This window comes from Pocillopora damicornis, chromosome 8 (genome assembly GCF_964200805.1).
Source record: "Pocillopora damicornis chromosome 8, jaPocDami1.2, whole genome shotgun sequence".
NCBI lineage: Eukaryota > Metazoa > Cnidaria > Anthozoa > Scleractinia > Pocilloporidae > Pocillopora > Pocillopora damicornis.
Window position 1 is genome coordinate 22,275,305 of NC_142677.1, and position 26,485 is coordinate 22,301,789.

The following is a 26,485-nucleotide window of genomic DNA, read 5'->3' on the forward strand; positions in this document are numbered from 1 at the left end:
TTTCTCTGTCCTCGAAACGATGCAAATGAAATTCTTTACCCTGTATTGGTTACCTTTCAATTGCTAAATCTTCTAACTCTCTCATGTCTGCCATTTTTATCTTTTTTGATTTACCGTTTACATGAAATTGGAAACAAGATTTGCTCTCGTCATCTTTCACCAGTCTGATCCAGGTTTTTCTGCTCGAAAAGGAGATTAAGAACTCGATATATTGATTTATGTAGCTAGCTTAGAATGCCTCAGGTTTACCATAGCATGGAAGGAGTTTTTATATTTTAGTGTGCTGGGATTCGCGAGTGAATTCAAAATAAAATTGAACTAAAGTAATAACAACGGTCTTTGCAAAACAACGAAAAGACGTCAAAACGTGTATATTGCCTCAAGCGCGAAAAAAGGGAGCGACCATTCGCGCTAGTCTGGTATCTGACTAGTTACGAGGGTTGTGTGAATTTCCTGGACCAATAAGAAAGTACTGAAGTAAAACCAATGCAATATTTAATTACGCTCGACTCTCAATTGAATATTGTTCCTCTAACCTGTTTAAACTGCTGTAGGTGACGAACCAGAAGATGCAGACCTTGAAGCACCAAAGGTGTATGAACACATCGGGACATTGGAAACTCTCAAGGAGCGACTAGGAACATTCATGATCAGCTATAATGAAGTGGTTCGTGGAGGCAATATGGATCTTGTCTTCTTCAAGGTACAAAGCTCGGGTACTTGGATTTAACACAACAATATTCAGCGGTATTTCGCCGACGTCTCTTCAGCATTCCAGACCACATGTTGGCTGATTTTTAGAGAGTTATCGGCGCGTGTCAAAAGGAACAGTGCTGAATGTGTTGAGTAAAATAAGACGCAGTTTGAGAAAAAACACACGAACCTTGCCCGCGTAAGAAAGCATATCTTTCAGGGTGAAATTTAATGACTTCTGATGATTCTTTCTTTTGTTGGGTAAATTTTGTTTACTGGGTGTTCCAGGCAGTGCAGCAAGCTCTCGAACTGTGATACTGTTAAGTTGTTAGTATCGAGTCGTCCTCAAGCTGTTTTATCGCCCTCTTTAGCAATTATCGTATTTATTTTACTTCAGCCGTTGAATTTCTGAGTGTTAAATTTTCACTTAAGATTCTCATTATTTTCTTCAGGATGCCATGGTACACCTTATCAAGATTTCACGTATCATTCGCACCCCTCGTGGTAACGCCTTGCTGGTGGGTGTCGGAGGTTCAGGAAAACAAAGTTTGACGCGACTCGCTTCATTCATCGCTGGATACCAGATCTTTCAGATCACCTTGACAAGGTAATACACTTTCGCATTAAATAAAACATGCAGCTCTCCTAGAAGCGACTGATGATCGATTTTTTCCAATAGGACTGCGCCAAATGGTGGATTATTCTAATGTGTATAACTCCAGAAAGAAAGCTTCATTAAGCTTCTTGTCTCGTATATTGTCAGTGTAACGAAACATTCCACAACCCCGACTAAATTTGTAATAAAATATTTGTTGCTGATCAAGATTGAAGAAAATATCTCCGTTGTCTCTAACCTTTCTACAAGCTAACAATCTACCCACAATTTCGGACATAACTCTTTTACGACAAGACGTCAAGCGTTTGTTTACTGAAACCTCCTATATCTTTTGTAAGACTTTTCTTCTAACTCTACGGGTCGGTCTATAACTGGTTCCTCAGGTTATTGCCCGCACAGTAATGATATGATATTTACATCGTAATATAGGTTGTGGTTTGTCGTCGTGGTAAGTAACACTTTCAAAATAGAAATATGATTGTTTGTCTCACGATGTGGACACATTCGGATGTGGATCGCGACTCCACATCGAAATGACCAGATCGTGAGTCAAACGATTATATTTCTCTTTTGAAAGAGATATTTACACTTTTGAGATCTGAAGTTTTCTTGCCTTCCACTGGATAGTGCGCGCTAATGTACCCAAAACAAAGCAAGTTGTGAGTAATCTCTGTATAATTAAAGTCTTCTTTCTGTAGGTCCTACAATGTCTCAAACTTGATGGATGATCTCAAAGTACTGTACAGGACTGCTGGACATCAGGGAAAAGGAATTACTTTTATATTCACAGACAACGAAATAAAAGACGAAGGATTTTTGGAGTACATGAATAACGTGATAGCGTCAGGAGAGGTTCGTATTCCATCAGGAGATAGCGTTGGGAAAACTTCGCTTTGAATTTCAAGGTGCCCCTCGACGAAACCTTTTCAGTTGTGAATATTTGATGCACTGTCCGTTCCGAAACACGTTTAGCTCTCGCAAAACGTTGTTAAGACCGATCGTCAATAATAATGGAGCAAAATGTTCACTTAGCACTCCTCTGAGCCCCAACTTGTTTTCTTTTCGAAATTATTGTCTCTGTTAGAAATATTTACTCCAGATTATAACAAACACACAAACTGGCGTTAAAAAAAACTGACTGACGTTACAAACTGGCCAGTTTGTGACACCTTAGGGAAGAGTTAAAAGAAGGTATTAACAGTCTTATTTTTGTCAACCCAAGGTATCTAACCTGTTTGCTCGAGACGAGATCGATGAGATCACTCAGGATCTTATCAGTGTAATGAAGGCTGAGTACCCGAGGAGACCGCCAACCAATGAAAATCTTTATGACTACTTCATCACTCGCGTCAAGAACAACCTACATGTTGTACTTTGCTTTTCACCGGTAAGGACATTGTCTGTTTTTGTCCGCTTGTTGGCTTCTTTTCTGACCGAGAATTAGGTGCTGATAAACTGGTCTTCTAACCAATTTAATCACTGGTTGTCCGACTGATTGACAGGTTGACCGACTGACTCAATGACTGCCTGACTAATGGACGTATAGACTTATCAATCGACTCTTTGACCGATTGAATGATCAACAAATCAACGGACTGATCGCCAAACTGACTGACTGACTGACTGACCCACTAATAGACGGACTGGCTCATTGAATGACTGATGGACTAACTGACCAAGTGACTGTTTTTTTGGTTTCATTGGTTATATTTCGGCTCTTAGCTTGGTACAAACGTTTTTCAAATGTAACTTTGGAATTTATTACCGCTTACCAATGTCAAAACACAAATACTTCTAGGTTGGAGAGAAGTTCCGTAATCGTTCACTGAAATTTCCTGGACTGTTTAGCGGTTGCACAATGGACTGGTTTAGCCGTTGGCCAAAAGACGCGTTGATCGCAGTGGCCTCGCACTTTCTGTCCTCGTTTGAAATTGTGTGCACTGCGGAAACAAAATTGGCTGTCGTCAACACAATGGGGGTTATACAGGTAAGCTGCGGCTGGAGAGATAGATGTGTAACTGCAGTTAAGATAAAAACATCTGGCGAATGGCTTTGGAATGAAAATTGATAAATGATGAATGTATGATAAAGATATATTTTAAAGCACATACACAATAATCATCATCATCATCATTTGTGCTCTCCTCTTGTGGTGGGCTCCCCTCTTTTGATTTTGTCTATTTCTCTTCTTACGTTCTGAAGAATATTACTGGAAGAGCAATAAGAGGAAAAGTCTCTCTTTAAGCCATGTGGACTTCAGAACTTGATGAAATTAAGAGATCCTCGCAGCTAAGAACACTACTGAAACGAGTAGTTGTAAATAGGACCTGAAAAAAATTCAGGCCCGTACGGGATTTGAACCCATGACCTCTGCGATACCGGTGCAGCGCTCTACCAATTGAGCTAACAAGCCAACTGGGAGCTGGTCAATGAATCCTATTTACAACTACTCGTTTCAGTAGTGTTCTTAGCTGCGAGGATCTCTTAATTTTATCTTTCCACCGCAGTGCAAATATGTGAATTTTCATATATCTAAAATCTTCATTCACTTGGATGTTTATTTGGACCCAATTCATTGACCAGCTCCCAGTTGGCTTGTTAGCTCAATTGGTAGAGCGCTGCACCGGTATCGCAGAGGTCATGGGTTCAAATCCCGTACGGACCTGAATTTTTTTTTTTTTCAGGTCCTATTTACAACTACTCTTTTCAGTAGTGTTCTTAGCTGCGAGGATCTCTTAATTTCATCTTTCCACCGCGGTGCAAATATGTGAATTTTCATATATCCAAAATCTTTACTTCAGAACTTGTTTACATCACATTTTTCTTGTGGTATATTCAATGGATTTACATTAATTTGACCAGTGCAAGATGTGCTTTTTTATGTTGTAGGAATTATAGTTTCCAATTGGTTTTTTTTCCTCTGTTAAAACCAGGACAACGTAGCCGAGATGTGCGTTCAGTACTTTGAGCGATTCCGTCGGCAGACTCATGTGACTCCCAAGTCATATTTGTCTTTCTTGGGCGGCTACAAAGACATTTATAGCTCACAATACGAGGCGATTGGTCTTCTTGCGCAACGCATGAACACGGGATTGGCAAAACTTGTTGAAGCTAGCGAATCAGTGGCGAAGCTTTCGGAGGAGCTGGTTGTAAAGGAGAAGGAGCTGGCTGTAGCTTCAAAAAAAGCGGACGTTGTTCTTCAAGAGGTGACTGTCAGCGCCACAGCTGCAGAAAAAGTGAAGTCACAGGTGCAGAAGGTGAAAGACAAGGCTCAGGCTATCGTAGATGAAATCGCGGTGAGTTGAAATCGCTCTGTGATGCTATTGAGGGGTTTCGCTAGATTTTGCATCATTTCACTCTTCAGGGCACTTAACAGCGTATGGCAGGTCAAAGACTGTACGAGCATGCAGTCTCTGCTTTTGGAGAAATCTGTCGCGCAAATAAAAAACGTCAGTGCGCGCCGTGTGGAACTCAGGGAGTGAAGCGCTTGAGTTTCCCGTGCAGCGCTGACGTAATTATTTTTTTAACTCGCGCAACGAATTTCTCCGAAAGGGGGGAATGCTCGTAGTTTAGGCAGGTTACGATATTTCAGGCCATTATAGCAACGAATCATGTCTTAGTTATTCGTGATATTTCTACTATTACCCCGTTCATCATCAGACATCCTCTCTTTCTCCCAACAGGGAGATAAAGCGGTTGCAGAGGGGAAGCTCGAGGCTGCTAAACCAGCCTTGGAGGAAGCTGAAGCTGCCTTGCAGACCATTAAGCCCGCTCACATCTCCACCGTCAGAAAACTGGCCAAGCCACCTCATCTGATTATGCGCATTATGGACTGTGTGCTACTGTTGTTTAACAGAAAAATTGACCCAGTGACGGCAGATCCAGAGAAGGCTTGCCTTAAGCCGTCTTGGGGAGAATCATTGAAGTTGATGAGTGGTGGAGGTTTCCTGAACACTTTGCTAACTTTCCCTAAGGTAGAGTTTGTAATCAGGGCCATAATGAATTAAGGTAATTTTGTATCATCACCTGAGTTGATAACGTAAATTGGCCACCGTAAAGAGTTCCAAAGCTGACGTTTCGAGCGTTAGCCCTTCGTCATTCGCTCTGACGAAGGGTTAACGCTCGAAACGTCAGCTTGAAACTTTTTACGGTGGCCAATTTACGTCATCAACTCAGGTGATAATACCAAATTACCTTGTTATAATCTCCCACCGACGTAGCGCCACAGTTTCTTTGGAAGCTTAACCCCTTTATTCAAGATTAACTACTCTAGTTGATAGTTATGGTGCAATTTTCAATTCAATGTCAAAGGCAACTCGAAAACACTGTGATTGGTCTAGAAAACATTCGCGTGAAATATTTGTAAGCAAGCCCAGGAATTCTAAGCAACATTGTATACATGATTTTTTGTAACCCCATTTTTATTTATCCGTGATTTTTAACGCAAAAAGGGCAGGAAGGCGACATGGAATTTGTAAATATTCGACTCACTTGCTCCTCCAAATCCTCTTCCTTCTAAAATGTCTACCTTGTAAATGGTGGATATCTTTTGAGAGAAATTTTCAACTTCAGAGCTCGCTGATTTGCTCTCTCTTTGAAGTTTGCCGGCTCTCCACGGTTTCCTTTCCTAACTCTAATAACTACATTCACTTTCGTTCCGTTTTGCACCCGAGTTTCTTTTTCATTCTAAGGATTCCATCAATGAAGAAACAGTTGAGCTGTTGATGCCTTATCTTGAAATGGAGGATTACACCATTGAAGTGGCCAAGAAAGTTTGCGGTGATGTTGCAGGGCTTGCCTCTTGGACTAAAGCAATGGCTTTCTTCTATACCATTAACAAAGAAGTCCTTCCTCTAAAGGTGATGCTAACATCCCGTTGTTAAGTTAAAGTAGCTAGCTCTCTTTGATATATGCTATGGCTAGTAAAATCAAAGTGCTCTGTGAGCAAACTCGTGAATTGACACATGATTTTTGAAATTATGTTTAATGTTATCTGGTTTAGGGAATTTTGTGGTTGATTGTCATCTAGAGTACGAGCAGTAGTTCAGTGTTCGCTAATGTAGCAAAGAAACAAAGTAACGTTGGGACAAGAAGGCATTACAATTGAAATGATCATGCTATTACATTTAACAAGGTGGATGATGTAATGTGTTTTAAACGTCTATCATTTTTGTTTCTGGTTCAAAAGAAAAGGTTGGAAGTAAATGTGGGTGAAAAGTGAAATTTACTGTCTTTCGTTGTAAATATTAGAAAGTCAAGGCAATACTGTCTTAATGAAAACATTAACGATTCCCTCTTTATCAAATGAGACAAACGGGAACGAGTTTTGAGTGATATAACTAAGCCAAGCCTGCCACCGTCATTTTAGGAAAGCACACTCCGACATCCGTCAGAAGGAGGTCATCTCGGGTAGATTTCCGATTACGAAATCCGAGCTCGCCCGATGTTGTCTTCGTGATGAAGGCCCTACACGTGCTTCGTTTTCGCTCATGACTTCGTATTAGGCGTAAGATAGTGCTTTTTTTTTTGTTGCTTACCTTCATTACAGACTCCACAAAATTTTTGCGATGCCTCCTTTTCACGGATGACCGATTACAACTACAACATAGTAACACCTCCACGAAATCTGTCAAAAGGAGGATTTTAAAACACCGGAAATGGAGAGGAAAGATAAATGATACGGTCGATTGACTCCCAGACAATTGAATGGTCCAAACTAGCAAAGGCGGGAAATTTGTCATCATGCGAGATATCAAAGTATCTGTTTGCTCACTCAATTCGTATTCAGCGTTCGGCCGTATTCCAATCGATAATTTCGCTTTCTGAACAAAATTTCCAATTCTATGATGGCACGTAAATTAACTTGTCAAGAAGTGAGTTCATTGTTTGAGAGAAAGTTGTCTGAAAGGTGAGGTCTCTCCTGAAGTCTACTATGAAAAAGAATTCGCGCAGGATGAAAAAAAAGAAAGTAGACTATAAAAGGCTGCCAGTATCTCAGAAGAAAAATCCTTTCACTGGACGTGTAGGGGAAAGAGGAAACAACATGAAAAGGGGGTATAACGTCAGCTTAAACGATATAGAACGCCAGCCTGCCAAACAGCCGAAACTCGCACACATCAAGAATGCCAACTCAAGCGCTGAGGCTCAAATAAACATAAACCCATAAAAAAATTCAAACGCCAATCAAACTGTAAAGGCAAGCACCCCTTAAACACCAAACACGACCACATGCATCACCAACACCGCAAACGCAAACACCATCTCCTCCATTAACACAACCTCGAGCACGACCAGCACTGCAAACACATGCATCATCCTTACAGTAAACGCGACAACGAACACAAACCTGGCCCAGCAAAATAAAAAAGATGGTGAAGTAGAATTTGTAAAGACCTCTCACAGAAGCGCCTCAAAGGCCGGTAAATTCCATCTCTCGGAACAGGACATTAGCACCACTTCAACTGGAGACTGGCTCACCGACCACTCAGTCTGTTCTGAGGGAACAGTTCCCTCACGCAAGAGGATTGGAAAATACAACTTTGGGGCCTATTTTTAATTTTTCTGTTCAAAAAGGCCAATTTTCATAAATCCTGAATACTGGCAGCCATCATTGGGTGTTGGTATCTACTGTAGGATGCTACACTCCTTCTGTAGTTTATCTGTACGACAGCCTGTTTTCGGGAAGAATTGCAGCCCTCGTGCAGAAACAGATTGCATCAATTATATACGACGAAGGAACCAGTTTTAAGGTCATTGTACCAAATGTGCAACACCAGAACAATTCCGATGACTGTGGAGTTTATGCTATTGCTTTTCTGGTTTCGCTACTACATGGCCTCAATCCTTCTAATCTGACATTTGACAGGAAGCTGATAAGACAACATCTTTTAAAGAGCCTGGAGAGTGGATCATTCGACCTCTTTCCCCTCTCTAAAGTACCCGAGTGTCGAGACAGGAGGCCACTTTTTGTTCAAGAGGTCTCGGTAATGTGCGAGTGTAGAATGCCGAGGGAAGAGTCAGACTCGAAGTCTCCTTCTCGTTGTGTGAAATTTTGTAGCTGCAAGGAGTTTTTTCACAGGAAATGCATTTCAACAATTATTTTGGAAGATTCAAGTGCAAACTGGCGTTGTCCAAACTGCGAAAGAGCCCTTAAGCAGGAAGAGAAAAATAACCATTAATTTAACATGTAGTATTAAAAACTGATTCTCAGAACTTCCCATTAATTGTTTATTAAGATAATCGTCGAAGTGAAATATATATGTGTAGTAATTTTTTATCTATGTAGAAGTCAGCTAAAAGAATTTTTCAAATGTATTCATGAGAAACTGTTTCTTATAGATCTTTCCCTAAGTACGCTCTTGCGTTTAGAATTGAAAATCCTCATCTAAATATTGTAAAAAATATTATCGTAGAATATTTTCAATGATGATCATGGCACAACGCAGATAGAGAAAATATAATAGGTGAGACAAATCACGGATTATCCTTGTCGACAAAAGTAATATCGCCTGCTTTATTATATTCAAACTTAATCTCCGTCCAATCGAGGTAATGTACAATTTTTTTTATCAATTACCATATTAGAAATAACAATATATCGTAACTGCGTTAAATTTATTTCATCAGAAATCCAGAAAATTTCCGGTGTTTTAAAATCTCCTTTTGACAGATTTCGTGAAGATGTCATTACGTTGTAGTTGTGATCGGCCATCCGTGAAAAGTAGGCGTCAAATGTATTTTGTGGAATCTGTCATATAGGTTAGCAACGGAAAAAAATGCAAATATCTTAACGCTAATACAAAGTCATGAGCGAAAACGAAGTAAGTGTTCCTTTCTACTCTAATTTGCGGCTCTAAAATGCGAAATAGGGCCTTCATGAAAACATCGGGCGAGCTCGGATTTCGTCATAAGATATCTACCCGAGATGACCTCTGGTGTTGTAACATCCTCCTTTTGATAGATTTCGTGGAGGTGTTACTATGTTGTAGTTGTAATCGGCCATCCGTGAAAAGGAGGCATCGCAAAAATTTATTGGTGTCTGTAATATAGGTAAGCAACGGAAAAAAAATGCAAATATCTTAAGGCTAATACGAAGTCATGAGCGAAAACGAAGCACGTGTTCGTTTCTACTCTGTTTTGCGGGTCTAATATGCTAAATAGGGCCTTCATCACGAAGACAACATCGGGCGAGCTCGGATTTCGTAATCGGAAATCTACCCGAGATGACCTCCTTCTGACGGATGTCGGAGTGTGCTTTCCGTCATTTTAGATCTCCGCCTGGGTAGATTTACGTCACGTGCTAGGCAACGTATAATCAATAACAAGATAGAATTTCATTTCAGGCCTATTTATCAATTTTGTGGTGTGTAATTTTCGCATTTTAGTACGTTGTATATATGTTGAATCTTCAAATTGTCTTGAAACTTACAAGAAATTTGTTCTTTAAAAATTCACTGAAAATCGGTAGCTAAAATTGTTTGTCTAAGTGTTATTTGATTTTCGTGTTAACTTGTTATTTAGTCAGTCGCCGGCATCTTTTGTTGCTTCACACAGGAAAAACACATGCGACGAAACGTAATGATCAATTTTGTCCTCAATCTCACGCTATAACAGAAAAAGCTTTTGAACATCTGTAAACTCCGAGCGCTTCGCAGTAAGTGATATTTTCAATGAATCTTCGGATTGTTTTCAAGTTCAAGGATTGTAAATTACAATTTTATGAAAACCGAAGGTTGTTGTTATTTCAGTGTGAATCCTTGAATGCTTGCCAGTCGCTGGCGCCGCTTGTTGAAACTAAAACGAAAAAAAAACTCTTTTAAGATTATCATTGGCTTCTTTTTCACCCCACCACTATTCTTAGCAACAAAGGTCGCCATTTCGTCTGTTTATTGCTCGCCAAAAACTATCAAATGTACTCAAAAGCCTAAAATCTAAAAAAAGTTTACAGGAATCGACCAATCGAGCGAGCGAGCGAATGCTATTCCCCACATCGTACCTATAACTCGCTCTTGCGCATGCGCGCAATTCACGAGTTAAAAAGGAGGTGAGATTATGTGACACAAAATGCTTGCTGTCAGATTTCAAATGTGAGAGGTCAATCTTGAAAACTGGCACCCATCGCCATAAAGATTTCATCTCTTGTTCTTAACATCAGCGAACTATGAATTTTTTTTTGCTCGGCTACCGGGTGTAAATTGCACTAGGCGCGGTTAATGTTTCGTTTTAAAGAATGTTTTTCCACGTGCCAATAAAAGAATTGAATTTAAAAATACATAATAAGAAGGTAAAATAAATTCTACAATTAAATCCCACTTTCCTACTCAACCTTATTTTGTTCTGATTTAACTCACACCGTGCAGATAGCTTGTTTTTTTTTTCTTCGCATTTTTCATTCTTATGTCCCTCGAGTGCTTTGTTAAACAGACGAAAGCACTATGAAATTAATTGTACGCTTTGTGCGTGAAATCTGTAGGCGAATCTAATCATCCAAGAAGCGCGCTTGCAGAAAGCGACAGCGGAGTTGAATGAAGCGCAGGCGCAGCTGGATGAGAAACAGCGCGAACTGGATCTGGTGCAGGCCAAGTACGATCAGGCTATGCGTGATAAACAGACTCTGGTAGAAGATGCAGAGGCTTGCAGGAGGAAGATGGCCAATGCAACGGCACTGATCGATGGTTTGGGAGGCGAAAAAGTAAGATGGACTGAACAGAGCAAGAAATTCGACCAGCAGATTCAAAGGTGTGTTTCCACTGTATTTTTTTGTTTGGTTGTTGTTAAGTTACGTTGCCTTTTGAAAGTATCGTATTTCAGACTCGCTTTTTCCCGATGTTTTACAGTTTCCTCAGTTGGTTAGTTAATTTTTTCGTAAGGATTGACGATATGAGGTCACGTTTTAATTAATTATCAAAAAGACCATTTCCGTGGAGGGAAATCAATTGAAATAATGTTCCACGCCTTTCACGCGATGAAGACACTAAGGACCGTTTATTTATATGAAGTCTAACCTAAACCACGATTTTACGCAGTCAGTAGGCCTCAGGGTTTCTCTATAAGAGGGTTGATTTATGTCCCTCCACTGTTAGCTTTCGGCCCTCCTGACACTGTTCACAAGAATAAATGTTCAGATAAAATATTCAGCTAAATTGGGGATTGTTTAGGGCGCAGTATTGTTGAACAACGGCTAATCTTTGCTTCAGTGATCAGACCTAAAGGTTTAAAAATCTTTTCCCCCTCCCCCTCCCCCTCCCTCTTGCGAGAAGGAAAAGTTTCCAAAATTGTTGGAGGTGGTAGGGCAGGCGCGGTGCGGAGTATATGTTGTATGGTGTTGGACTATTTTAACAACCAACAACAAAAGGAATATGGTGGAGTGTGGAGTAAGGTACTTGGAATGGACAACATTTAAAAACATACAACAAATGAAACATCCCGAAAAATGCGTGTTTCAGAAACCGGGACAATTTACGGCTATCGTAACTCTCTTCTTACACTCTGGTGTTCTATCTCAGGTTGGTAGGAGATGTGCTGCTGGCCACCGGATTTTTGTCATATTCTGGTCCGTTTAACCAGGCTTTCAGAACTCTGTTGTTGGACAACTGGAAGAAAGAAATGAGAAAAAAGAAGATTCCTTTCTCAGAGGTAATAGTTTACTTCATGAGTTAGTTGGTGTATTTTAACAAACAGTCAGCAGAATGATTTTGGTGATTTTCCCTAAGCAAACATCGTAAAAGGTGTCCTTAATTCACGTAAATCAGTTGATTTACTCAATTTGTGTACATGTAAACTTTTGGAAAAATCTTCAAGGAAACGGCTCTGTTGTAATAGTAATAGGGGTGCTTCGAGGTGTAACTACTCTGTTTTGATTTTTTCGTGTTTGGTTTTTTTTTTTATTTTTCAGTATAGTAGCTTTTTATATTTCTTTAAGATTGAAGCCATCGCCCTTGTCAGACCGTTGTGTTGCTTTTTAGACTGAGCTTTAAGGTGACTCTTTGGAAGGAAGGATAAATAGAATTACGAAAAACGAATAAGAACAGAATTGATTATATAGTTTTTCTTTTCCCTATGCAGGATTTGAATCTTGTGAACATGCTCACGGATGCTGCTACCATTGGCGAATGGGCCCTCCAAGGATTACCCAGTGATGAGTTGTCAGTCCAGAATGGTATAATAGTCACCAAGGCAGCTCGCTATCCACTCCTTATTGACCCCCAGGTGAGATACGAATGATAATAACCCGGGATGAAGGACGAAATATTTTCTTGACATCTACAGTTCGTGTTACCTGCCCTTACCATTAGTGGCCATTAGTAATGTCATTTGGAATACGTATATTGCTGTGGTGTTGCACACGTTCGGGAAACTTGATGGGCTAAACTTGGAGGAAAGAGTGCATAATTCATGTTTTGTTCAAGATTGAACAGTTCAAAGGCGAAATATGTGTTCTGAGGTGTTCAAATATTGTTCTACTTGAATGAACACGAGAGATCCCTTTCGGTAACAAACGATTAGCGTCCTTATCTGCCATGGCTAATAACTTTAGCCTGAAAACGCTATTTAATGGTATTTCTGTTATTCAGGGGCAAGGAAAGGCGTGGATTAGGAAGAAAGAAGGACCGAATGAACTACAGGCAAGTTGATAAAATTTCGCCCTTGTTCATTATCTTCTCTGTAATTTAGTGATACAGGGCACAGGCTTTAGTTGCTGTGGTAACCTACGAGGAAATGATGTTCCATCCACGAGGAATCCTAAAAAGTTACTGTTATTCCTCGGAAAAAACGACTAGCTTGGACTCCAGTGTGGACTCTAGCATCGAAAGAAATTTCAGAATTATTTTTCAGTGGAAACCTTTCTTTCTCTGATTTCTCGTTTGTCTTCCATTAGGCCACTGCCCTTAACCACAAATACTTCCGTACCCATTTGGAAGATTCGCTGTCCTTGGGAAGACCACTGATCATAGAGGATGTTGGCGAGGAACTTGATCCGGCACTCGATAACGTACTGGAGAAAAACTTTATCAAGTCTGGCAAAACGTTTAAGGTAAAGAAATGCCTATTGTTTTGATAGTTGTCACTAACTTGCTGTTATCTTTCTTCTTTATTGTTTGAAAAACTCTCACCTAAATACACAACTCCAAGATAGCCTTACTCTTTGCTCCCTTTGTTGTGGTATGTCGTAAAAATGAAGCACCATTTACCACCATAGAGCAATACAAAAGTAAGTCCAACGGACAAATTTCCGGACAATTTTAACAGCTCTCAATTCCTTTTGAGGTATCCTAAAAACCAGCCTGAAAAACTCTTCAACAGTTACATCGTCACTATTACGTCTTGTAAAAGTTTCGCGTTTGTGAACTTTCGAACTGATTTTTTTTTTTGATTTAGAGAGATATTGGCGAAATCAGCTAGGCGTGGTCATCATCTGGGGAAGAATTCCTATTTAGAAATTTTTAAGATTTGATTAGATCAGCTGAGTTTTTTCTCTTTAGTATGGGTGTCTTACTCAACGTACTTCTGTACTTTCCAGGTCAAAGTGGGAGACAAAGAAGTGGATGTAATGGATGGTTTCCGTTTGTACGTCACTACCAAGCTTGGTAACCCCTCCTACACTCCTGAAGTTAGTGCCAAGACCTCCATCATCGACTTCACGGTTACCATGAGTGGCCTGGAAGATCAGCTGCTCGGTAGAGTGATATTAACAGAAAAGCAGGTGAAGTGTCGCTCTGCCATGAATTAATGGATTATTTGTCTTCAAATTCAGGTTTAAATCCTCGTGAAACGAACGCCATATTGAATTGTAAGAGCAAGAGTAGGGAAGAGGGAGTAAAGAAAAGGCGATTTTAATAAGCAGAAAGATTTTCTTCTTTTGTTGTCTTTGAGGTATTTTTCCTAACTAGCTACCCAGATTAAAAAAAAAAACAATAGGTCTAAGTTTTGGCGTTTAGAAATCGCGATGAGTCTTCAAAATAAATCAATAAATCATTATTGTTCATGTAGGAACTGGAAGCTGAACGTACCAAGCTGATGGAAGAAGTGACCGCTAACAAACGAAAAATGAAGGATCTGGAAGACAATCTACTTTACCGACTCACTAGTACCCAGGGCTCTCTCGTGGAAGACGAGTCTCTGATCCAGGTTCTAAGTGTGACAAAAACTACTTCAGAGGAAGTCAGTGAAAAGTTGCTGGTTGCAGCGGAAACAGAGGTGAAGATCAACACTGCTCGTGAAGAGTACAGGCCAGGTGAGCGGCTACAAGAAACAATAAACAATAAACGAGTCCAGCGGATCATTCGTTAAGTAAATGGGGAATGTAGGCGAAGAACAAGAGAAATTTCTAAAGAGAAAATTTTTGGGAAAGAAATGCCGGTTTATCCGAAGAAAAAATCAGGAAAACATGATACCAAGACCCTCAGAAGTATTTCTCTACATGGAGAAAAGTACAATTATATTTTTTTAATATATATGTAGCTGATTGGAAAATATGATCGAAACAAATTAGAGCAGCCGTAGAATTCCATAATCGCCCCAAGATGATAATCTGGGCTTCCTAATTGTTCAACAGTTGTGCTGTGTTCATAAGGTAAACACTATGTTGCATATTATACTGCTTCTGTACAGATTAGTTACGCCCTCTCTCTGCTGTTTTATTTGGTCAGTAAAACTACCAGGCATTGAATGTCGCGGGACAAGTTCTGTCATGTCCCATAAAAGAGCACGACAACAACAAAAAATTACAAAAATAAGAATATCACCTTCTCCTGCCTTGATAAATGATAGGCGACAACTGTTTTCTCTCCTTCTTCTCCCTAGTGGCCACACGAGGTAGCATCCTTTACTTCCTGATAGTCGAGATGTCCTACGTGAACGTTATGTACCAGACTTCTCTCAGACAGTTCCTGGGCTTGTTTGACATTTCCATGGCACGCTCTCAGAAGTCTCCGATTCCCGCCAAGCGGATCCAGAACATCATTGAGTACTTGACATTTGAAGTGTTCCGTTACACGACGCGTGGTTTGTACGAAGAGCATAAGTTCCTCTTCACTTTGCTGCTCACGCTGAAAATTGATTTGCAAGAGAGAAAGATTCGCCACGACGAGTTTCAGGTTCTTATCAAAGGTATGACGATTAAATTATATGGTACTCCCTGATTGATTAGTGTTCATCCATTTTCATTTTCATTCTCCGGTTGGTTTTTTCCTTGTTGGTAGTCGACAGCGGTATTTCGACTGTGCTAAATTGAAATGAATAGATGTAAGCTGACAAAGTTGAACAGGCTATGGGAACGAAGGGAGGGTGTGTTAATTTCTAATTTTAAAAGTCACGGAATTCATTGAAGGTTTAATTCAATGGTTTTTATGTTCCACTTTGCCAGTTCGTCAATCTGAATACTTGATTCTCTTGTACGGCAGGTGGTGCTGCACTGGATCTGAACGCTGTGGAACCCAAACCAAAGAAGTGGATCTTGGACATGACTTGGCTGAATCTTGTGGCCCTCAGTAAGCTACCTCAGTTTACTCAGCTCCTGGGACAGGTCAGTACCTATGTTAGTTGATGTTTTTGTTATGGTTGGTGTCGTGATTGTGGTTGTTGTGTTCCCTTTGTTGTTGTGCTGATTGTTTTGCGATCTCTTCTGCGACTTTGATGTAGCTTGTATTTTTGCTTCGTGACCATCGTCATAGAGCAAGAAGTTGGTGAAAACTGTACAAATTTTGTAAGATACCCTGAAACGTGTTGGCAAATTGAAAGCCTGAAATTAAGGTATTGTTAGAGTGTTAGATAACGTATACTCTCGTAGAAATCTATGATTATATTCAATTCAGATTGAGGCTAGCCCTTTGAAAATGCGCTTCCATTTTTTTTTTCTTTTCTCTGGCTTTGATGAACTCACAACTGGACCATAAATGTGAACGTATCTCCACAGGTTGCGAATAACGAGTCTGGTAAAGCCTGGAAGACCTGGTTTGACTCTGAAGCACCAGAAGATGCGCCAATACCTGATGGCTACCAGGGCTCTCTCGACACATTTAGGAAACTTCTGCTTATAAGGGCCTGGTGCCCAGATCGTACCATAAACCAGGCTCGGCGTTATATCACTGATGCTATCGGGAAAGAGGTGAATACTTTGCTAAGTAGTTATCATTTTATGTGTTTCACACTGGGGAAATGATTCTCACAAAAGAAACTTTGAACTTCGTTTCTGGATTCCAAAGAAACATGCTGCTCAGGAATTTTTTTGCAGATGGTCCCACCTATGGTCATTTGTTCGTAGTTTTAAAATAAGTGGGACATTGTGAACGATACCAAACGTATTCACGGCCTCGAAAAAAAATTTCCACAGTAAGGCTTTATCTGGGACATGGGTTTTTTTTACGGGACATAGCTACGATATATCCTTTAAGCATATTACTTGGTATTTTATATCATGTGTTATCCAGAATTCCAAGAAAGGTGTTGGGTGTGCTCAGAGTTAAACATGCTTCTCTTGTTCTCATAGTACGCTGAAGGAGTTATTCTGAACCTGGAAGTCATGTGGGAAGAGAGTGACATTAGGACACCAATGATTTGCTTCCTGTCGATGGGTTCTGATCCTACAGCATCCATCGAGGCTTTGGCTAAGAAACAGAGATTAGGTAAAAACATTAATGTTCCTCCGCACCAAATGATCCATTTTAAGGATTGTGAATGATCGCTAGCTTAAAGATTTACTCCAAGTTTACGTGTAGATCTTAAGGCAACGTTCCCTAAATGCGTTGTGTTGTTTTTTGTCCAGCGAATTAGATTGTAAAGCTTTATTTTGAGACAAATCTTCTAGAAAATTCGAATTCGACAAATTTAGCCAGAAAAAGAATACAGCACTATCATCTTTGAGCTCAGGATTGTATCGAAAGCGCAACCGCCCCGTTGAAAAGACGAAATCCTCGTTATTGATTGTTTAGAAGATATTGCTTTGTAATTCTTGGACTTATAAGTGAAGTGTTCGTCTGCCAAAGATAGTTAAACGGTGAAAATTTGATTGTTTCTCGCACAGACTGCCGGGCCATCTCCATGGGACAGGGACAAGAGGTACATGCACGGCGTCTATTGGCACAGTTTATGAACGAGGGAGGCTGGGTGCTATTGCAGAATTGTCATTTGGGACTCAACTTCATGGATGAGTTGTTGGAGACGGTATGTTTCGACGCGTTTTTATGTGTGTTTCTATTGGTTTGTTTTAAGGTCTTGATTTTTTTTTTATTTTCCGTTGTCTCTTAGTGTTGGCATTATTGACCAAGGACTTGTTTAAGGAATTAAATTTTCAGCATGAAATGAGATAAATTATATTTTGTCATATTTTGGATTAAATTTTGATTATTTGTTTTTTAGATCACCACAACAGAGAATGTCAACGAAAAGTTCCGTCTGTGGATCACGACAGAAGTTCATCCGAAATTCCCGATCACTCTTCTCCAGTCCTCTATAAAGTTTACTAATGAACCACCGCAAGGCATCAAGGCTGGTCTGAAGAGAACATACGCTGGAATCACACAGGTTTGAGAGGGAATTGAACAGGTTGCTAAATTGCATATTAAAGCCTTAGCCTCTATGATAAATTTTCAAATTACAAAGGAAAAGGGTGCGAATTTAATAAAAAAAATTCTTGAAACGCTTGAAACGGTAGCGATTATGAAATTTAAGTGCGCTGACGAAACAAATTATACGAACAATGACCTTTGTTTCTGCTCTTTTAATCCACAAAATTAAGGAAGAAATGGAATGATGTGAGAAAAAGTAATAAATCAATTGATTCAAGTTTGCAAATTTCAAATGGAGAGAGCACTGCTACTTTGAAAAGTCTAAATGACTGTCTTGTCAATTAGCTTTTATGAACCTTAAGATTACAAGTAGTCGGCTGTTTCACTTAAGATGTCGACGACGAAGCGAGACTTTTATTCTAATAATCAACTATTTTCATCAATTTTTCCGTGGCAGAAAAACTCTCTCAAATTCTTTGATACACGTCATGAAACGAGACTTGTTATAAGTTTTTCGTTACTAAATCTACTAACATTACTCTACCGTAGGATCAACTTGATGTAACTAACATGCCACAATGGAAACCAATGCTGTATGCAACAGCCTTCCTGCACACCATTGTTCAAGAGCGACGCAAATTTGGTCCATTAGGATGGAATATCCCGTATGAGTTCAACTCTGCTGATTTGACGGCCTCTGTGCAGTTCATTCAAAATCATCTTGATGATATTGATCCAAAGGCGGTAAGAATATAGTTTTCAATCATTTGCAGTGTACTCTTTTTTTCTTCATTGTCTTGAAAGCAATATTTTTTTTCCTCCCTCTTTATTTTAAAGCTATTGGTAATATTGTCGTAAGCTCCTCGGCCCAAACTATGTTACCTTTAGACTCAGGGGTTTTTATGACTTTTTTTCATTTGAAGCGGCTGCCGATGGTGTAATAGGCATCTGCCCGCAAGGCGAAAACCATTGAACACGAGAGTCTATTCGGTGCAACAGACGATAGTGAGAGGTCCTTTAGGCGGCGGTAAACCGATGGTTACGGGCTTTTATTGAAACACCAGAGATTCGAAAAAATGTTCAGGCAATTTCTTTGAGTAATAATCATGCCCTCCAAATTTACTCCCACTTGACGTCTTCATTTCTCGTCCTTTTCTCGTTAAATGTCATTTATTACAGATCTACTTGTTTGATTTTCAGAATAGTTTTTTTTTCTACCTCTCACTCAATGCTATTACAACGAAGGGTATATCTTTACTAACTGAAAATTAAATATTTAGTTGTTTATTGTTTAGTTTCTTTCACATGTTTTTTGTCTTTTTTTTTTTATCTCCTTCGTTGCAGATCTCATTAGTTTCAATTGGCTATTTTAGTCCATAAGTAACATCAACTGTTCGCTGATTTTAGTTAAACATTATTTTTCTGTATCAGTCAATCTGCGTGTCAACCTCTTGAATCCAACCGTTTTTCTCCTTTCCCTCTTCCCCCAGGGTGTTTCGTGGGTGACTGTTCATTACATGCTGGGTGAAGTTCAGTATGGCGGTCGTGTCACAGACGATTTTGACAAACGTCTGCTGAACACCTACGCTCGTGTTTGGTTCAGTCAGGAGATGTTTAAAGAAACCTTCAAGTTCTACCAAGGCTACAACATTCCTCGCTGCGCACAGATTGCAGATTTTAAGGCTCACATTGATGAGATGCCGTTGTCGGACACTCCAGAGGTAATTGATGTCTACCGCAATAGAGTGCTTTTCGATACATCACAAAGGTTTCCATAGGAACAAATAGGTTTGGTTATTTAATGTTTATGGTAGTTGCCTTTTTACGTATGAATTCTCTATGAATTAACCACGCTAACAAACAGGCAACTCAGAGAGAATATTTAAAACCAGTTTAATGGAAAGAAAATTTTAAAAATTTTAGTGTTCCAAAAAAGATTTTTAAATTTTCTATACAAGGCCCCCTTATTTGGAGAGAATAAGAGACAAGACTCCCCCGCCCATAACAAGTCCTCTTGTTTTTAAAAAGTGGTCCATTATTTGCAAAACGAGCGTAAATAAATGAGAGACGCGAATCACAGCGATTTCCAACCAGAGTTTCCGAATTACCAGTTTGAATTCTTAGCAGCCTTAGTCATTGTAAACAAAGAAGAAAACTTGCTAATGCTTGAAAATTTTTGTCGGCCTTGATTACTCCATTAGAATACTTTAATAACATTAGAAGTCCTCTTCATGTAGGTGTTCGGTCTTCACACAAATGCTGACATCACATATCAAACCAAGACCACCTCGGATGTTTTGGAGACCATTGTGAACATTCAGCCCAAGGACAGTTCTGGGGGGTCTGGGGAGACACGTGAATCACTTGTGGCGCGTCAAGCTACAGAAATGTTGGACAAGTTGCCTCCGGATTATGTTCCTTTTGAGGTAAAACTTGTAGTGTGATTTCACTCTCGTACTTTCAACATGATCAGCAAACCCGCTTTATATCATTTTATCAAACTCTGTTTTTCTTTTGTACCCATTGTACAAGTCAGTGAAACGGGGTAACAGGGGTTTTGATAACTTTTCCATAAGCGGCTGTGGATGACGTAATAGGTGGCTATGCCATTAGGCGAAACCCAAATACGAGGGTCTGCTCGCAGGCTCAACCGACGGCGGTGAGAGTTCTTATAGGCTTGGATGATAATTTAACTAGGGAGTCACTTAAATCTAGCCTAGCCATTAAAATATTCTAATCAATAGGTATAATTTTAAGATTTAGTCTCAAAACTTTCTCTTAGCGCACTACATACCAAAATTATGCTTCCATGTCTTAATCATTGTAATTTAGTTTGGAAATATTACAAATATTGTGATATCTTTTGTTTAAATTTATTCGCTTGTTTTCTTTCGAGGGAAGCCAAGTTTACAAGTCTTATTTTTTTTTCCATTAAAGGCAAATTGAAACGAAAAGTAAATAAATGTCCATCAAATTTCAATGCACTGAAAGTGTAAGGAGACGTTACTCTTTGATCATGTTCGAGAGTATGTGAGTCAAAATCATGCAAGCTAAGAGTACAGATTGCTGACTGAATGTAATTTTCTCAAATGCCTCATTAATAATAATAATAATAATAATAATAATAATAATAATAATACATTTGTCTATTAAATTACTACAGGTTAAAGCACGCCTGCAGAAAATGGGTGCTTTGACGTCCATGAACATTTTCCTCCGTCAAGAGATTGACAGAATGCAGAGGGTCATAACAGCTGTGAGGAACACACTTGTTGACCTTAAGCTGGCCATAGATGGTACGATCATTATGAGTGAAAACTTGAAGGATGCTTTGGACAACATCTATGATGCCCGTGTCCCTGCTCTTTGGAAAAAGGTATTTTTTTCTTTTTCCTCTTCAGTTTTGTTTGATTTGGACGATGGATGATGTTTGGTTGTTTTGTTTTGTATTTATGTTTGTTTGTCTTGTTTCGATTTGATCTATTTTTAAAATTTTTGGAGTTTTTAAGTCTGGGAGCCTTAGTTCCAAAAACACTCACTTTCAGAAAGAGGCTGAGGGCAAAACCTTTAATGTGAAAAATTAATTTGTTTATTAAAAGACATTTTTCTCATGTAAACCTTTACACTCACCCTCGCTTAAGGCAGAGGCATTAAACGCCTCAAAAATGGCTTATTACCTAAATTGGGTTTGTTTTAGACATTATCAACTGAGTAACAGACGGGTTTTTCCATTCTCCTCCCCTGTTTCACGATATATTCGGATGTTTTAAGGAGAAGTTACGTTGGGTTGAAATGCCTTTCTTTCCTTATTGAAGATCTCGTGGGACTCGACGACTCTTGGATTTTGGTTTACTGAGCTGATCGAGCGCAACAATCAGTTCCATTCGTGGTTATTTGAAGGCAGACCTAGTGCGTTTTGGATGACGGGATTTTTCAACCCTCAGGTATGAAGCCAGCTGTTTGTTTGATGTTTGGTTGGCTTACTTGCTCGCTAAGAGTTCACATGAATAAAAGTCTTCCAGGAAAATTGTTCAAAATGACTTTGAAAGATTCTAAAGATACACTAAGAAACGTGGTAAACATGGGAATGGTTTTACTCTATCTTTGTGTTTGCTCGGGGAATTCCTTTAGGATCATATGCTCGTGAACTTGAATACTTGAAACGAACTTCACAGTGTATCATTTTTAGAGATTATATGGCTGCCAATCCAAGTTTAAAAGAGATTGAAAATTTCAGAATACGAGAAAATTTAGATTGTCTATTGATTCTAATGATGAACAACACTGTTCTTTCACAGCCAATATTCACTTCGCTTTGTTTACAATTAGGGTTTCCTGACCGCAATGAGACAAGAGATTACGCGTGCGCATAAAGGCTGGGCCCTCGATAACGTTGCACTTGCCAATGACGTCACTAAGATGATGAAAGAAGATGTGTTGTCATCGCCAGCGGAAGGAGTCTATGTGCATGGCCTGTTCCTGGATGGCGCTGGGTGGGATCGACGAAACTGCAGGCTCACGGAGCCTTCGCCTAAAGTTTTGTTTACTGCCCTCCCTGTGGTGCACATTTATGCGGTTAATACTGCCGCCTTGATTAAGGACCTCAAAAATAACCCAGACGCACTGAAATTTTATGAGTGTCCTGTGTACAAGAAGCCCAGACGTACTGACTTGACTTACATTTTCTGCTTGAACCTGAAGACTTCACAGCATCCTGATCACTGGATTCTTCGAGGTGTTGCTTTGCTGTGTGACACCAAGTAATGTTGCGTGACATTTATCTGCGCCCTAAACGTAACCTGGACGTTACGTTACACACCGTTCGTGCTTTTTTTTTTGGGGGGGGGGGGGTAAAACTTTGTAAAACTCAACCAGAGGGAATGGCACATGTTTTAAGTGTTGTTTCTGCCTTTTTAAGTTCGGATTGTTTTTTTAAAGTTAAGTTTGGATTGCCTTTAAAGTTTTGGTATGGTCAGTGAGAAAAAGTTTGTTTAAGTCTATTTTTGGTGTTACAATGTAGAGATCGGTTATATTTTTTGCTACATACTCAAAGTGTGATAAAGTAATGAATTAGTCGTGTGCGTTCTACGACAGTTGTACGCATTAGATGCTTTTATTGTTCTATGTAAGGAAGAGTGGATTTATTTATATTTATTCAAAAGAAGTGTGAATGGCAATAAAGTTAAGTGAGTAATCTTACATGCTTTTTGTTTTTGTTTGTAAGTTAGCTGGAAAAGCTGAAGTGGAATGCGGTGAAAGAGTTTTTTTAATTTTTTTTTTTCGCTGAGGCTATTTGTCATGTCTTCTAAGTTCATTACAGAGTTTTAAAACTGACTTGTTCCTGTTACTGGCATCCTTGAGTTCAATTTGTTCTGTGAATGATGGCCTCTCTCATAATCGAATCACGTGCAACATAGCACTTGAAAGACTGTTCTGTCGCAATAAATTTTTCCTCCCTTTCTGAAGTGGATTGACTGATCATTCAGCTAGACGGTTCTGCTCAATAAAGGAACCCTTTCATGAGTGGCCATAGCTTTGCCAGTGAGCCTATCATTTTCGTCATGGAAACTACAACACTGCTTCCTAAAGCCAAGATCCTCTCTGCAAGACTAAAGCTGTTCACATTATTAGTCGTTTTTGACAAAGTAACAGTGCAGCCTTTCCTTCCCTCGGCACGTTTTGAGTAAAACTCGGGCCAGTATGAACGGAAAAAAGAAATATATTCCAAAAAAACTGCCAGCAGATCCAATTAGACGTGAGTTAGCTTCCACTAAACTGTAGGATTGGTTAATTCAAGTGTGGAGTGTCTCTGTGGTTTTGGTTAGAACATCACTGAATATGGCTACGCGAACGATGTTCAAAGGGAAGGAAAGGGGAAATAAGAGAAAGAAGGAGTTTACTTTTCTGTGTGTGTCTGCATATCATCCACAGTAGCACATGAAATAAAACGGCGATGAAAACGGAGGCTTTCGAAAATGGCCTCAATATGGAGTATTTTGAAAACGCATCGTTTTTGGAACGCTCCGTTCCTTGTGTTAACGAGTTGAGTTAACGGAGGCTTTTAGTAACGACGACGAAGAGAGGATCATAAGTCACTTAACCTTGCATTGTCTTTTTGGTGATGTGAGGGTCTGGCGCATTTGGCTAACAAAATTTGTTTTGCTTTTGGTTAGATACAAAACTACCGGGCGCAGTTTTCTCACTGAAGTGATGACAGATTTCCTGGCAAAATTAGCAAAAATTCGACCAGTGCGCCCGGCTTCAAATGAGTAGAGAACTGAATTCAGAAAAACATAACAGCACCCACCCTACCCTAATTGATTTCTTTCCGTGACTTGTCATGGCAGACATTTTTTAGATTAGATGATGAGGTAAATTAGCAATCGTTGATAGTTTCTAAAGCTGACGTAATTTCAAATTAGTTACTTTAACCTGCCAGCCATTTCCTAAGAAGGCGATTAAAAATCGTGCGTCATAATGACTGTACATGTTTGAACCACTCAGTTATGCACGAAAATTTCCTGCTTCCAAACGCAAGCCAAGAAACTGCCAAGGACGAAAATCAACCTCACAGTACATTCACAAACATTCACGTTTCATTTTTTTTAAGGAAAAAATAGCGTCCAGAACTTTACGTGACAAGGTGTGAAAACAACAGGTAGACGCCCAACGTCACTGGATAGCAGGTAAGTGTGAATGTTTGTTACGTAACAACGAGGCACATGCTCTCATGGAGGTTGGGGCACCTGTGGTATAACTGCTATTGGAACCTTCCGTGTCAGAAAATTAGACAACTTTAAATACCACAGGTAGCCCTGACTCACGTGAACCTTTTTGTTGTTGTTGCGTAACATTCAGTTCAAGAAAGTACGAGTAGTTGTTACGCAACATTAAATGTACTTTGGAACAACAAACTCGTTTAAGACGGTCGAACGCAAAAAAAAGAAAGAGCTCAGATGAAGGGCTAACGCTCGAAACTTCAGCTTTTAAACTCTTGACGGTGGCCAATTTACATGATCAGATCATTTGATAATGCTAAATTACCTTGTTACACTCTCCTACAGTTTCGTTAGAAACTAGCCCCCTTTATAGTTACGTAACATGTTAACATAAAGTTAATGTTACGTAACAATCATTTGTATTTATTGATAGACGGTTCCAAACGGTGTTCGCAGATATAAATTGGATGCCGCACACTCATTTTGATGATTTCTGACAGTTAACCGTTACGACGTGATATCAAGCTTGAGAGACGACTCTGGGTTCGATCGCTTAGAAGAGAATATGATGACTGACTTGTGCGCTACTGGAATACACGCTCACCGTGTTGAAAGCAAGCCCGAATTTTTTAAGGCTGGAAAACGACACCGAAAAAATGAAATATTCGCACACAACACTCACGCTCAAGAAGACGAAGTTGGAGAGAATCTGTCAAGTTACTGTGGTGGAACCCTCCCTCAGCACCAAAAGTTGGCTCCAGGATGGTACAATCTGTCCAAAGAGGAAATGGCCCTCTTAGAAATTGACATTTTCAAACCGTTGGATTTTATGGATATTCTATTGAAGAGAATCAAAGAAAACGACAACGGAAGGGTGATATCCAATATGAACGAACTGTGGAAGTAGGAAGTCAGCGAGCCTATAAGTTAACCTAAAAATGTATTTGATTCTTTTCCAACTTCTGTTATGTAACAGTACCCTTATTCAATTTCCAGTACAAAATTTTATTTCAGAGAGCTTGTTTTTCTACTTTTTTGTTTTTATTACAGAAGATTATCAGTTAGTTAAGCTCTACTTTTTGTCAACGAGAGATTCGATTCTTTATTAAATGTAGAACGCCTGTCTGATATGAACATGGCAGATAGACCACTTTTATCCAACTTCCTTGCAACTGACTGAGGTTTAGCATCGGAGCGCGAGGTTCAGAGGTCATTGTTCGACTCATGATAGGAGATTAAGATTTTATTTCTGTTTTATTAGATTCAAAATGAAACGAATTATTTTATTTCGTTAATTAGCCTGGCTTTCCCCCCTGTTTCAGGGAATGACGCTCTCGCAATTTCAAGAAACAACAGTCTCAAAATTGGATGCCATTATTTGACTAAATTAGTCTATTGTCTCTCGATAGTTATTGTAATGAGACTTTTTGAGATGTTCTTTTCATTAAAAAAATTAATTACGATATGTTAGCGTATTGAGTGATATGTCGCACCAATTGGATTGGCGCATTAGGGTAAGTATCTCGCACCTATCAGATCACAGCACTGGGGTATGCCCGAACCAATCAGAGCGTCAGAGTATCGTCTCTCATGCCAATCATGTCATGAAACTAGGGAACAGTAAAATGCTGCAATGGAATCAATCCAACATTGACACACCGCAAGAATGGCATTAACAAAGAATTGTGAGCTCATCAACCCAGTTCATGTCCTTCGTGAGGACTTCGTCGTCATGGTTGGTCGGGGATAGAAAGGTGGTTAGGGTATTTTTCAACCACTTAGAGGTGTAAAAGTGTTTTGTGTACTGCTCCTTTACTTACAACACACCCACCGTCAGCTCAAGGCCTAACACGAAATTATTATTAGAGCGTTTGTTTAGGAAGGGCTTGTTTTGCGTAAAGCATTTGCGTGATTGATATGTCGTCGATAATTTTTATTTTGCCTTGTGATTG

General features: G+C 39.5%; 1 protein-coding gene across 2 annotated transcripts in view; it reads left to right on the forward strand.

The window, feature by feature from the left end:
* Positions 1 to 23,013, forward strand: part of LOC113678903 (dynein axonemal heavy chain 5) — a 61,775-nt gene extending 38,762 nt beyond the window's left edge. For both annotated transcript variants that reach the window (XM_089214912.1, XM_027195820.2), the window contains exons 68-94: positions 555 to 703; positions 1,146 to 1,300; positions 2,008 to 2,161; positions 2,532 to 2,696; positions 3,108 to 3,296; positions 4,243 to 4,605; positions 4,993 to 5,283; positions 6,001 to 6,168; positions 10,782 to 11,047; positions 11,815 to 11,944; positions 12,374 to 12,517; positions 12,883 to 12,933; positions 13,188 to 13,343; positions 13,830 to 14,012; positions 14,300 to 14,543; positions 15,113 to 15,418; positions 15,712 to 15,833; positions 16,224 to 16,415; positions 16,797 to 16,932; positions 17,331 to 17,470; positions 17,666 to 17,830; positions 18,364 to 18,558; positions 19,305 to 19,535; positions 20,052 to 20,240; positions 20,978 to 21,190; positions 21,630 to 21,758; positions 22,144 to 23,013. In XM_089214912.1, coding sequence (XP_089071038.1) covers positions 555 to 703; positions 1,146 to 1,300; positions 2,008 to 2,161; positions 2,532 to 2,696; positions 3,108 to 3,296; positions 4,243 to 4,605; positions 4,993 to 5,283; positions 6,001 to 6,168; positions 10,782 to 11,047; positions 11,815 to 11,944; positions 12,374 to 12,517; positions 12,883 to 12,933; positions 13,188 to 13,343; positions 13,830 to 14,012; positions 14,300 to 14,543; positions 15,113 to 15,418; positions 15,712 to 15,833; positions 16,224 to 16,415; positions 16,797 to 16,932; positions 17,331 to 17,470; positions 17,666 to 17,830; positions 18,364 to 18,558; positions 19,305 to 19,535; positions 20,052 to 20,240; positions 20,978 to 21,190; positions 21,630 to 21,758; positions 22,144 to 22,578 — 5,261 coding nt within the window. In that variant the 3' untranslated portion in view covers positions 22,579 to 23,013. The remainder of the gene's footprint in view (positions 1 to 554; positions 704 to 1,145; positions 1,301 to 2,007; positions 2,162 to 2,531; positions 2,697 to 3,107; positions 3,297 to 4,242; positions 4,606 to 4,992; positions 5,284 to 6,000; positions 6,169 to 10,781; positions 11,048 to 11,814; positions 11,945 to 12,373; positions 12,518 to 12,882; positions 12,934 to 13,187; positions 13,344 to 13,829; positions 14,013 to 14,299; positions 14,544 to 15,112; positions 15,419 to 15,711; positions 15,834 to 16,223; positions 16,416 to 16,796; positions 16,933 to 17,330; positions 17,471 to 17,665; positions 17,831 to 18,363; positions 18,559 to 19,304; positions 19,536 to 20,051; positions 20,241 to 20,977; positions 21,191 to 21,629; positions 21,759 to 22,143) is intronic.
* The last annotated feature ends 3,472 nt before the right edge of the window (positions 23,014 to 26,485 follow it).